The 13,379-nt window shown below is 43.4% G+C and overlaps 1 protein-coding gene across 4 annotated transcripts in view; it reads right to left on the bottom strand.

The window, feature by feature from the left end:
• Positions 1-13,379, bottom strand: part of MAP3K7 (mitogen-activated protein kinase kinase kinase 7) — a 206,528-nt gene that overhangs the window by 13,188 nt on the left and 179,961 nt on the right. For 2 of the 4 annotated variants that reach the window (XM_029595409.1, XM_029595408.1), the window contains one exon: positions 13,076-13,137. The exons of the other annotated variants lie outside the window; for them this stretch is intronic. In XM_029595409.1, coding sequence (XP_029451269.1) covers positions 13,076-13,137 — 62 coding nt within the window. The remainder of the gene's footprint in view (positions 1-13,075; positions 13,138-13,379) is intronic. 4 annotated transcript variants of the gene reach the window in all.

Here is a 13,379-nt window from a genome sequence, read left to right as displayed (position 1 = left end):
GCAAAGAGCAACAACATGGCAAGGGAACTGCTGCCGACCGCTTATGCGGACGGAAAGAAATCCAGCGATCTGAGCAGCGCTCGTGGCACACGTCTTCTTTTAATGCCCCTTCCCTACTGCTGAAAAAGCACCACTCTGATTAACCATTCAAGATCTGCACAGCTCCCCAATCATGGCTGTTCCTGCAGTAGGATGAAGCAATGTGGCTGTAACAGCATGGAAGTAAATTACAACTGGCACTAGAGTTCTCCGTAGACAAGCTGGCATGGATCAGCCATTACGTGTGGGTGAAGTCATCCAATGGCACCGACACAGACCTAACTCTCGAAGTTCAGTGACTTTACTAAGCACGCGCGGCAGTTCCCGCGTGCACACACTGCCTCGTGAGCCCCCTCGGTCTCTCTTTATCTGAGCTGCCGCACGGTCGTGTCCCAGGCTCTCTTTCAAATATTTTCATCTTTTGGCCTTGTGCCTCCTTTTTACTGCTGCCTTGTTTGTTTCAAATTGTTTTGTGGCTGCTTTCGCAGCCCGTCAAATAGAACTTTTAAGTATATTAAAAAAAAAAAAAAAAGAATTATGTACAGAAAGTCAAAAGGAAATGTCAAAGAGCTCAGAGATGCCCAAGACCAAGAAGCCTGTTTTAAGCAAGTTTAAGGTTTGCATCTGTGGGTGCCTGATGTTTACCATGGATACTCACGCCATCTGCTAATACCTGGGCCCAGGCCATGACTCCTCCAATTGCCACAGCTATGGTCATATGTCCCCAAGGTGCAGCAGCTCTGCTCCTGGAAGATGAAGGCCAAAATGCATCAGGGAGTAAGAGGCCCAAGCCTCGGGGCGAAAGCAAGCAGTGGAGCTGCTCTTCATCAAGAAGTGAAGTATTGTTGGGTTCCCAGCACAAGAAGCTGAAGTGGGAAGCTTCCCCCCTCTCAATCCTGTAAGCATAGGAAGGCTCCCCCTCTCCATTGGTCTCTGGATCCACTGCAGGCCAGGGGTCGAGTGTAATGCGGAAGCCTGTGGCACTGTGATAGATGCTGAGAAAGGCTCTAAGCAGCACAGGGGTCCCCCTTCGGGGACGTCTCTTAGAGCTGAAGAGACGATCGGTCTATGGTTCTCAACACAATGGCAGGACATAACCCCAAAGGCACAAGTGCTGAGCCATCTGTTTTATCCACAGAGCTGCCCATGTCACTGGCATTCAGTTCCCATTCCAAGACCCAGTCAACACATTCAGCACGGCAGATAGTGGCACCATCAGTGATTCTGGAGTGAAATGCTTCAGCGCGTATATCTAAGAGTTTTGCAGTAGATGTCATGGTGAGGAAGGAGCTACGGGTGCCCTCTGTGGAATGGAGTGGAGTGCTGATTGATGGGAGTTGTCGATGCAATCGGAGTGGAGTACCTTGGAGCCAGCCACCATTAGAACAGGAGCAGCAATGATACTGAGTTCCTCTTCAGCTTTACCAGCAACCCTGAGTGAAGATGAGCTGATCTGGGTTTCTAAATAGGATGTCTCTCCTTTAACTCCAGCTCAGAGGATCCTCCAACCAGTGGGAATCCATTTATCGGAGCTGGTGAAGAATTTCTTTGCCTCCTCAAGCCCTGGAGACAAAAAAAAGAGGGAAATCAGAGCTCTCCTATCCAAGACAGAGGAAATATTCCCACAAAGTGGGACTGCTCCAAGTTCCGCACCGCTGCATACTTCACTGCAGGAGCTGCTAGTGTTATGGAAGCAAGTCCTCACCATAAGGCAGTGGATTATCCTCTTCCAAGGGAGGGTGAGGAAGTGAGCTCTGTCCACTCTCAATTCTTCCTGGGTGTTTCCCCTCCAGACCAGTGAAAGCCTCCAGCTCAGTCGCATTCTTTAACAACAGACTCATGCCTTAATGTTCTCCCATGGTCAGGAGACAAGGATGATGCCACAGGTATTCCATCTGATCCTCTTCCAGACTTGCTGCAGGATAGCTTCCCCATGGAGGATCTATGTTACTTTTTTAAAACTTTGTATTTATTTGCATTTGATCTATTACATACAGGCATAACTTGTCATGGAAAAATAAGTGCACATAACACAGAGAAAAATACTGCCAAACCTGTTAAATAAATCAAGAAAAACAAATCCTGTCAGTGCACTATATGTGAGACCAACATATTAAAGGTGTCCAAGGGAAAAGTCTAGAAGTGGCTAAATCAAAGCAAGAGGAATAGGAAGTCTGAAAAAAAGAGAGAGCGAATACAACCAGATAACATTTAACATGACAAATATCCCTACTCATCTGCAACGTGAAAAGGAAAGTTACAAAGTAGAAGATTTCTTAAAGTCAATAAAGGACTTCAGCTGGGAAGACTCAAAGAAAATATACTTAACATTTGAGAATAAAAATCAACATTTACAAGGAAAAGGTTTGTGGATAAGGTGGCAAAGAATCTGTATATCAGTTTCAAACAAGAAAAAGACCCAGAACAGACACCTTTGGGCTCCTTCAGTTTCTTCAATACCCAACAGACTATAGCTATCCCAGCTCACAAACTTCTCCAAGACCTTCACATAAGGACGTTGCAGATGATGTAACTATCCCAGCTCACAAACTTCTCCAAGACCTTCACATAAGGACGTTGCAGATGCCTTTCAGAGGCACATAAGCTAGACTTGCAATATGGAGTGGATTTGGAATGCTCCTATTACCGCAGCATTCTGTAGTGGTGGAACTGGCATTGAAGCATGCTAAGCACATTTGTGCTCACTTATATGCTCCCGGGGAATGCATGAAGGCATTGGATGCATTTGGGAGGAAGGCAAATTCAGAGTTCCATGGACTTTAGCATTGCATGAATGTGTTCAAAAGCTAAAAACCTTGATGGACTCATCAGACCGAGAACAGGTGGACTTCCATTTAGTAGTAGAAGACGTGGAGGAATGTGAGAAGCACCATTTGATACTGTGGCCAAGACTTTTGCTGCTTCTTTAGGAGCCCAAACCTTTGTGTGGTTATGGGTGCATGGCTTCCGAGAGGATGTGCATTAATATTACAGATGTACCTTGCAGAAGGATGACAAAGTTAGAGAGTGGCTTTGATTAATGAGCATCAATCCACAGTACAGTCATTATCAGCTATGGCAGGGATCAACTGGCTCCTGCCCAATGCTAGTAGTTTTTTTTTTTTTTTTTTTAAACAAGTGCCCATTCTTCCAAAGGCATCCTTTTCACTGTCATCAAGCTCCTCCTCCTTTTCAGCAGCAGCAGCTGCCTGCTTGAGGTCGACAGAGGGTATGGTGTCAACCCAAGGCTCAGCAGCAGATGCGTCCTAAGCCAGGCACTAGTTTTTATTAACCAAGACCTCTCTCCAATGGGGAGAAGGTTTCAGTCCTTCCTTTCGGTTGGCTCTGAATCACCAACAACCTGAAAATTGTGGAGTACAGTTACCACTTATGCTTCTCGCACCCTCCTCCCAATGGAACTCAGTCTTCAACTCTAACCCTTTTCAGTCTGTCCAACTGTTTTTGGAGTCCCTTTTCCTCCAGGAGTCAATCCTGTACATTCCCAGAAGTGCGGTCAGGGATTTTATTCCCAGTACTTCTTAATCCCCAAGAAGTGAGGGAGACTGAGGCCTATACTGGACTTGTGAAGACTGAATAAACTGCTGGTTTGAGACAGGTTCAAGATGTACTCACACCAGATTGGTTGTGTACACTGGATCTGAAAGACACTTATGCACACATTCTCATTCATCCTGCTCATTAGAAATTCCTCACGTTTGTGGAGAAGGATGTGCACTATTATATAAGGTGCTACCCTTTGGCCTCTCAGTGTTCATGAAATGCCTTGTCATAGTGACGGTATAGCTTTGTCAGCAGGGAGTCTGTATATTTCCATACCTAGACAATTGGTTGGCAACAGGTCCATCTCTGTCAGGAGTTCTGGAGTCCCTCGAAAAATCCATATGGTTCCTCCAGTCCCCAGGCTTTCTAATTAACTTTGCCCAGTCAAAGATGGTTCCAGCTCAAAGAATTCAGTTCATAGGAGCCTGAATAGATTTGCTTCAGGAGAAAGCGTTTCTTCCTGTCAAAAGAGCCACATTGTTGATGGGCCTAGTAAGGGCCTTCCTTTAACAGGACAGAGTGTTAGCAAGCATAGTCCTGATCCTTCTCTGTCACATCACAGCTACTGTGGTACCTCTAACTCATCTGCACATGTGGGGCCTTCATTGGGGGATCAACTCTATCAATCTTTATCCCACCATACCTCAGTAACCTCTGGAGGATGAATCTGGAAGTCTTAAAGGTGAGTCTCTTGCCATGAGTCCCACTACATCAAGTGACTGTGTCTGCTGATGCCTCTACACCAAGGGGTGTGGAGGTGCACACCAGTGCGACGTGGATCCATGGATTGTGGTTCCCAGCAGAGAGCCATCTACTAATCAACTACCTGGAGCTGCAAGCCATTACTTAGGCTCCGACAGCTTTCTTTTACCTCCTCTTGGGAAAGAGAAACTTAATCCAGATGGACAACCAAGTGGCCATGTTCTATATCTGCAAGCAGGGAGGTATGGGCTCTTATGCTAGGAGGCCATCTGAATCTGGTCATGGACAAGACATCACAATACTCATCTCCAGTTAACCTAGCTTCTGGAAAAACCAGAATAAGTTGGTGGACCGCCTCAGTACAGTGTTACTCCCACATGAGTGGTTCTTGGCTCAAAGAGTCCTGAATGAATTGTTCAGTTGCTTGGGAAGACTGGTGATCAACCTGTTTGCTTCAGACGTCAACTGGAAGGTTAAAAAGTTATGCTCCATGCATCCAAGCAGCTACAGATCAACTCCCAACACTTATCTTTTAAACTGGAATGTTTGTCTACTCCATGCACATCCACCAATTCTCTTAATCGCCAGGACTGTCCGGAAGGTCCTTCAGAAAAAAACCAAACAGGATACTCCTTATTGCACCAAATTAGCCACAACAAGTGTGGTTTCTATATCTCGTCTATCAGTGCAATCTCTGATTCCATTGGGGATATTTCTGATCTCATCACACAGGAAGACAGCAGGTTCTACAATCGCAGCCTTCCATTCCTGACTCTCATGGCATGGATGGTGAATGTGCAGTAGCCTCCTCCTTGCTCATTCTGAAAAAGGTGAAGGATGTGCTGATTTCAGCTAGAAAACTTTCAACCAGAAGATATGATATTTTCAAGTGGCAGGCATTCTTGACATGGTGTGGGACCAGGACTCTGGATCCCTTCTTATATGGCCCAAGGGGCATGCCTCAATATCTATTCTTCCTCATGTCCTCAGGTCTTAACACCTTTTTGGTCAAAACTCATCTCAGTGCTATTGCAGCGTATTACCAGCAGGTAGAAGGGGGCTCTGATCTCTCTCCGCCTTTTGTAATTCAAGTTTATGAAAAGGCTGTGCTAGTGCCTTTGGATCTCAATGTGATCCTAGCTCAACTCATGAACCCTCCTTTCTAATAGCTTGAGTCTGTAGATTTGAAGTTTGTCACCTGGAAAGTGTTGTTTCTGGTGGCCATCACTTTGGTGAAAAGTGAGCTGCAGGCGCTGATTTCATATTCACTATATCTTTAGATTGTTTTCAATAAGGTGGTTCTACCTACTCACCCCAAATTCCTGCCAAACATGCTATTTGTGTGCCATATTAATCAAACTACTGTACTACCTACATTCTTTCCAGGACCACATGCATACAAAGGAGAATGAGCTTTTCACTCATTGGAATTTAAGAGCACCCTGGCATATTAGTATCATCTAGTAAGGACTCAACCTCATTGTCAAGCTTCTGAATTGTTCATGTCTTTTTATCCCAATAAATTGAGAAGAGCAGTTGCAAACAAACTATCTAATTGGCTAGTCCCTGTATAGTGCACTGTCAAGTGCTGGCTGGCTTACAGATTACAGACTCTGTCAAGGCTAATCAAGTGAGAACCATGGCGACTTCAGTAGCTTATCATCTCAGGGTCACTTCTATTGAAAACATTTGCAAAGCTGCTACTTGGTCGTCTGTGCACATCTTCATGTCCTACTACTGTGTGGACATCATGTCCTGAGACAACAGAAACTCTTGACAAATTCTGCATGGCTTTTCACATGGTAGTTTACCTTCCACCTGATGGACCCAGGTTGTGCAGTGCAACCCTCAACTTGGGACTTTCCATGCATGATGACTAATTGCTGCCTGCCAGTCGATGGAGAAAGCAAGTGTGATTACCTATGAATAAGGTTCTCTCTAGGCAGCAGGATGAATTAGTCATTCTTAATATATGCTCACCTCCCTGGAGAATCGATTACCTTGCTAAGGTTTAAACTTTGGAAAAGACTGAAGGGCTCAAGTAGCAGCATGCATGCACAGGAACTCCCACACATGCTCAGTAAAGTCTTTGCTGAGTTCTAAGAGCTGGGTCCGTGTTAGTGTCTTTGGATCACGGCATCGATGCCTAATTGCTAATTTATGCTGCTAAATATGGAGAACCTTGTTTTCAGGTAAGCAAACTTGCTCTATGTTCTAATGAAACAGAGATAACTCTGTATGCACAGGACTCCAGAGGCAGGCTAAGCTCCAGAGTCTCAATGCGTGGATGGTGCAGGGAAGAGGGCTTTAGATTTATTAGGAACTGGGGAATATTCTGGGGAAGGGAGAGCCTATAACAAGACAGGCTCCACCTTAACTACAGTGGGATCAGGCTGGTGCCACTAACTTTTAAAAAGGAGATACAGTAGCTGTTAAACTAGATATTTGCTCAGCAGCACATGATTCCGAGGGAGGTGTTTTCAAAAGATAATGGCAAACCAAGTTAGAATATCCAGATAAAAAGATGATTGTAAAAGCTGAAAAATACCAAATTATTTAAATACAGAGTACACAGATCAAAATGACTCCAAACTGCCTATACCATCTGATAATAAGCAGGTTATGGATACATATAAAATTAAAAATACAAATAAACCTACTTTAAAATGTCTATGCAAATGCCAAGTATGAAAAAAGACTGGAAAGCTAAAACAAAAGGAAGATTTAGACATAATAGGCATCTCAGAGAGCTGATGGAACCAACGGGACACTGACAAGACAAATCAAATTGGTGGAGGGGTGGCACTATATGTTAACGAAGGCTTAGAGTCAAGCAGCATAAAAGTTTTGTAGGAAACAACTGTACTCTAGAATCCAATGGATTGTAAGATCTGAGGCAGCATAGTTTTACCAGACATAAATCTTGTCAGATGAACCTGATAAGTATTTGTTTAATATTTCCACTATTTTTTTGTCTTTCTCCACACACACTGCTCCTTGTGACCTTTCAATTTCACTATACCAATTCGGGCCTTCCTCCTTTCTCTGATACATCTGAAAAATATTTTGTCACCTCGCTTTACCTCTTTGGCACTCCATTCTTCTGCTTGATCTTTTGCTTTCCTGATTACTCTCCTCATCTCCCTCAGTTTCACCAGGTATTCTTCCCTGTGTTCCTCTTTTTGGGATCCTTTGTACTTCTTGAATGCTGTTCTTTTTGCCTTTATTTGTTCAACCACCTCCTCTGAGAATCAGATCGGTTTCTTTTTTTTTTTGGTTTACTTTTCTAACATATAGATTTATTTCCTTTGTAATAGCTCCTTTTAATTTGGCCACTGTAATTCTACCTCTCTTATTTTCTCCCAGTCTTCTAGTTCTTCCTCCAGGTACGACCCCATTTTGATAACTAATCTGGGGGTAACTGGCATGGAGTGACGGTTCCTACCCTTAACAGAAGGCATGGTGATTACTACCCTTAACCAATTAGATTTCATTCTTTTGATACAACTGAAACAGCGCTCTCCACTTTGGCAGTGGGGGGGGGGGGGGAGAGGGGTGAGGGGAATTGGATTCAGACGACAGACAACGCTAGGCCCCGACTTTTATGGTCAGGGGTACTGATTCACAGACATTAGGGAAAAGGCCCAGGACTGCTTATACGGCCATGACCAAAAGCAAAGAACTTTCAAGCAACACTGTCTGAATTATCAAGAAGGCTACTCACCTCGAAAAAATGCTGCTAACAGTAATTTTATTATGGGCTTTGACAGTTACTTGGCTTTGATTGTAAATATTACTACCCTTAACATAAGTCTTGGGGGTAACTGGCACGGAGCAGCAGATACTACACATAACGGAAACATGAGGGGTAACCTGCACGAAGCGGCTGTTACTATCACATGATAATTGTTGGGCAGTCTGGATAGTCGGTATAGATGGCGGTTACTAAAATAGTCCGTGGTCTTTTTTAAAAAGCATATGGGGACAGACTTAAAGATCTAAACATGTATATCCTAGGGGAAAGGCAAGATGGAGAGAAATGACAGACAATTCAATATTTGAACTGTTTTCATGGAAAGGAGGCTCTAGAATTGAGGGGTCATGCAATGAGGATGAAAGAAGGTACTCTTAGGAAATATTTCTTTACAGAGAGGGTAGTGAATGTATGGAACGGCCTTCCCAGTGGGAGGTGATGGAGACAAAAAGATATCAGAATTCAAGCAAGCAAGAGATAAATAAAGGGGATTGCTGAGTGAATGATGGGAACTGAATCTAAATTAGCAAGCTTGCATTGGCTCCCTGTTCCATTTAGAATTACATTTAAAATGGTTTGGTTAGTACATCATTTGAGAACTCGCCCAGTAACTTCGTGGATTCTAATTATGATTAGGGCCTATTGCCCTTCTAGATCTTTCTGTTCATGCCAGAAAGTTTGGCTTGAAGTGCCATCATTAGGGAAAAGGCCATCATTTAAACAGGTCCAATTATGCAAAATTTGGAAATCTGCATTTTCAGTGGTGGGCCCGGATCTTCGGTACAGCCTACCTGAGGGGCTGAGATCTGTCACCTGTCTTAAAACATTGAAGAAACAACTACAAACTTTATTCTTTGAGCAAGTCTATTATTAGAAGTAATTTTTAAATTTAAGTCATTTTATTTTCATCACCTATTTAATGATGCTTTTAATTATTGTTCATTTTTATGCTTTGTTTTAACCTGTATTGTTATGTTGTAATTCTCCTGCTTTATTTATTGTAGATGTGATGATTGGTTTGTAGTTAGATTCTATTTAGTATTTTATTTTTGAGTTATGTTTTTCATTATGCTTCATTTTTTAAATTATGTTTATTACTATCTGCTCTTATTTTGTGAGTCACCCAGGATTTGAGTGGCATACAAATACATTTAACCATAACCATTAGTATACGGTCTCTTTTTCTGCTGTCATGGTTCTAAGTGAGGCGACCAAATTTGCTGATGACCCAAAATTGTTTTGACTCATTAAAACAGCAGCGGATTGTGCTTTGCAGAATCATCCCTTTCCAACCTAGAGTTTGTTCTCTGCTGTTTCCCCCCAGTGCTGCTGTGCTCGGTTCCTGCCTATCATAGCAGCTGCACAGCTCTAGGTAAGGCTCTGACCTCACCACAGCTCTCAGATGGGTGTTATGCAGCTGTCTAGCGCTAGTCAGGGAGGGTTAGCTTCTGGGCATGGAGTATGGGCTAGGCCGAAGATGATTAGGTACCAAAATTGCCTACATGAAAAATAGGCCAATTCCCACCCCCCAAAAAATTCTTGGAGTTGCAAAAATTAATGTATTAAAAGACAAACTCTAGAGCCACACAGGATGATCTCTCCCCTTCCCATCCCCCCACCTCCCCAACACTCAACCCGTTGAATACATTCAACCAGCCAATCAGATTAGTTGCGTGGAGGTCTACACATATGTAGAGCACACTCTGTGGCCCAGGATATTTCTGGAGATCAGCCGCCCTGAAATTCCCTCATGCTGACTGCCACTTGCGAGCTCAGGTTCCCGTCTCCAATGGCTCTGTCCCAAATGCAGCAGACAGCTCTAAGTGCTTGCAAAAAGAGCAGCTTCTAAATCTATCAACATCTTTTTTTTTAAACTTGTAGAGCATGCAGTGTCCCTAGACTTCAAAAATACTTTTGAACTTGACACAGTAAGTGTCTTATTTTATATGCTTATAACAAAGTGGGACCTATTAAAGCCATCACTGGGTGATATATTCCAGCTGTATACAGAGATCACTTAGCTCTGATCACAGTTCAAGGGCACGCAACTGGCAGATTTTGTGTGATAGGTGGTTTAGATACACAGATGCCTTTTACTGGCAGGTGATCTGGGGTACATTATTTCACCCAAAATTTATTTCAGAGATGGTAGATTTAAAGAGGACAGTGAAAAATATGCTGACCAAAGGACGTTTGTACATTTTTCTCTTGCGCCCAGCATTAAGGCTCTAGAAAGATAATCCCAAATGCTGTACAGTGAAAAAAAACCAAAACAAACATTTGGAAGACCCAGAGTCAGGTTCTTTAGGTTTCGTACATTGAACAATGACTACAAAATAACAAAATATTCAGTGAGAAAATAGAAGCAGTGGTGCTTTTAAATGCAGTCAGAAGTGAGTGAGATGCACAGTCAGTCAACAGTCTCCTGGGTAGGGTGTCTCAGACTGCCGCCACCATGGGAAAGTAAACAGGAAAATCACCTCTTCAGCATTTCCATGAAAAGAAAACTGCTCAGATTACTTACCTGTAATGGCTGTTCTCTGATAAGAGCAGTTCAGTGGAGTCACACATATAGCTCATGCAGCCTTAGCCATGAAAGAAAGACCTGGACAGCTTTCCTGAAACGGCTACTGAACATGTGCCGGGAGGGATTTGCACAATAGTGGACCGATTGCTCTTCCAGTTTAACCTGCAAAAAGGAATGACTCCTCGTATGTTTGACCTGATTAAGAGTGTAAGCTCAACTGAGCAAGGACTGTCCCATGTGTGCTTTTGTACAGTGCTGTGTACGTTGAGAAGTGCTATAGAAGCAACAAGTAGCAGCAGAATCCACTGAGCTGCTGGCAATTGAGAACCAATTTTGCTTCCTCTAATAAGAGACAGCTTGAGAAGTGGTCACAGATATGGGATCAGCAGGCCCAAGGGCTTTCTTCACGTAAAAAGTTCTGTGTAATGGGAGTGCAATCAAAAAAACAAACGAATGCTTTGGTCTGAGAAATCTCAATTTTGTCATTTTTCCTTTTAGTTTTCAATGAAATTCAACTTTAACAAGGAACAGAAGATGATTTATTTTCTCCCAGGTATCTCACAGAGCTGTTGGCATCAAAAAGCTGGGTGGACTTTCTAAAAGGCTCGAATCTGCTTCAGTCAAAAGACTACGGCATGCACCACCTCTCAGGAACAAGAGGGTGAGGGGAAAGTTTTGGAAGGAGAACGGATGACTGATGAAGGTAGAAATCCGCCGCCGCCTTAGGAAGGAACTTTGAGTAAGTGCGATGTACCCGTCTGTCAGGTGGATAAGCCACTGAGGCCTACGGCTCACTGATTATAACCCTGCCTTGGAGGTCAGCTTCCAACTGGGCATGGCCCAGAGCTTCCCCCTTCCCAGGCCTGAACCACTGGAGGCACCATCCTTGAGCAAATGCTCTGTCTGGAGATGTATAGTTACTGCCCCAGAGGAACTCGGCTCAATTTAAAGCCAAACATGTGTTATATGAGAATTTTTATTTCAAAATAGTATCAAAGTACATTTTAACAACAAATGCTAAGTGCAATACACAATACCCACGTTTAAAATCTACACATCATACTCACATGCATACCACACATACCATCACAACACACCACATGCTAAAAAGATGTGACATTAACTAAGACATCAACCAAGACATTAACCAAGACATTGTGTAGGCCCATCAACAGCAACTCTCAACGCAGATGGGGACACTTTGTGGTTATCTTTGAGGGGCAAATAATCAAAAGTAAATTTCAAAGAAGACATTTTCTTCAGAAAATAACTAGGAATGTGCCAACATCCTGTAAGTCCCTCCCCAGATCTCTGTGCCTAGGAGGGAGTACCACCGAAAAGGCACAGACTCTCAATAAATAAATACACAGAGACTTCAGAAATTAGAAGCCCATTTTCTGGGCTAGCTTTTGGCCATCTGTCATTGTAACAAATATCTTCGGAGGCAAGGGCTGGGATGCTGTGAGAGTTATTATAGTCTGGTTTAGATAAAACCAATGATTCTGATGATAAACGTTTTCTTTGTACATCGCCTTGGTCCTTAAGTTTAGGCGACTAATAAATTAAGGTAACTAAGTAAAAGATTACTTTATTAGCAAAGAAGAAAAATGCATGCAGGCTCTGAGCCTAGCTCTCCCCGCCCAGAAATGGGAATGGAGTAGAATATCAATTCTTAAAGAAACCTGTTTCAGCCAAACACAGGGGCTGCTGTGACTGATGTGGAACCATTGACAATGCAAAGACAGAAACAGAAGTTCATTTTAAAACCACGAACTATTCAACTGGGAACACTAAGAAGAATGGGGAAAAAGTATCTCCAAAAACTGTGATGCAGCGCAAATCAGCAAGAAAACCCATCAGAGGTTCAGTCGCACGCTCTTCTTCAGATGACAGATGAAATCGAAACCCGTTATATTTTGCCGGGTGCCATGATGGTCTTTGTGTATGGCTCAGCAGCTTTCTTTCAGGAATCTCGCCTTAAGATCCTCTCATAATAAAAGTCACATGCTATTCGAGAAGCCATTTTATAACACTTTTTTTTGGATGGGTATTTCGAAGGTCCTGCTGCTTTAAATGAATTAAATGGTTTCTTGAGTCGCTCAATGGTTCAAAGCTTGACTGAGAGTGGAAGCGCAGCTCCCAAGGGGCCAGTAGGCCTGGTGAAAAGGATAACCGGGAATTAGTGTCCCAGCCATTGCACTACAGTGACACCTAGTGGCTAGCCCCAGGATGTATGCACAGTGGGTTCTGGCCCCTAGCTGAGGACCACGGCTGCAATGGCTGGGCTAGAAGGGAGAGGGAGAGAGTTCAAATGGGGGAAAACCCCTGGGTAGCTGCAAATGAAGGATGACAGCAATGCAGCCCCAGTAGATGGTGGTTCTGTCTGAGATGGAAATACCTAGGCAGCAAAACGCATGAATGGACCTACTACCCCACCCCCACATTCCACCCCCAAATAAAGCAAAAAAAAAAAAAAAAGGTGCAGTTCTTACCTGAAGCTGGTGATCCAGTGTAAGATATGCCATTGGGATAGAATTATCTGACCCATTTGTATCTGAAATATAAACACGGGTTCACCTTTTGTTAGCCCGCAGTCTCTCATCATCCAATTTGTAGAGTTATATCAGACTTAAAAATAAAAGAGAGACCCCCCCACCCCATTCTGTTTCAAAACAGTGCATTTTGCAAGGAAACGCTCGAGGAGTTTATCTGTCAGGTGAATGTGCTGCGCTCATGGAAACATTACAATCTTTGAAAGTTCATTTGCCGATATCTTTCAGGTCTGCCGGGAAGCTC

The sequence above is a fragment of the Rhinatrema bivittatum genome, chromosome 3, assembly GCF_901001135.1.
Source record: "Rhinatrema bivittatum chromosome 3, aRhiBiv1.1, whole genome shotgun sequence".
NCBI lineage: Eukaryota > Metazoa > Chordata > Amphibia > Gymnophiona > Rhinatrematidae > Rhinatrema > Rhinatrema bivittatum.
This window is presented reverse-complemented; position numbering and strand designations above follow the sequence as displayed.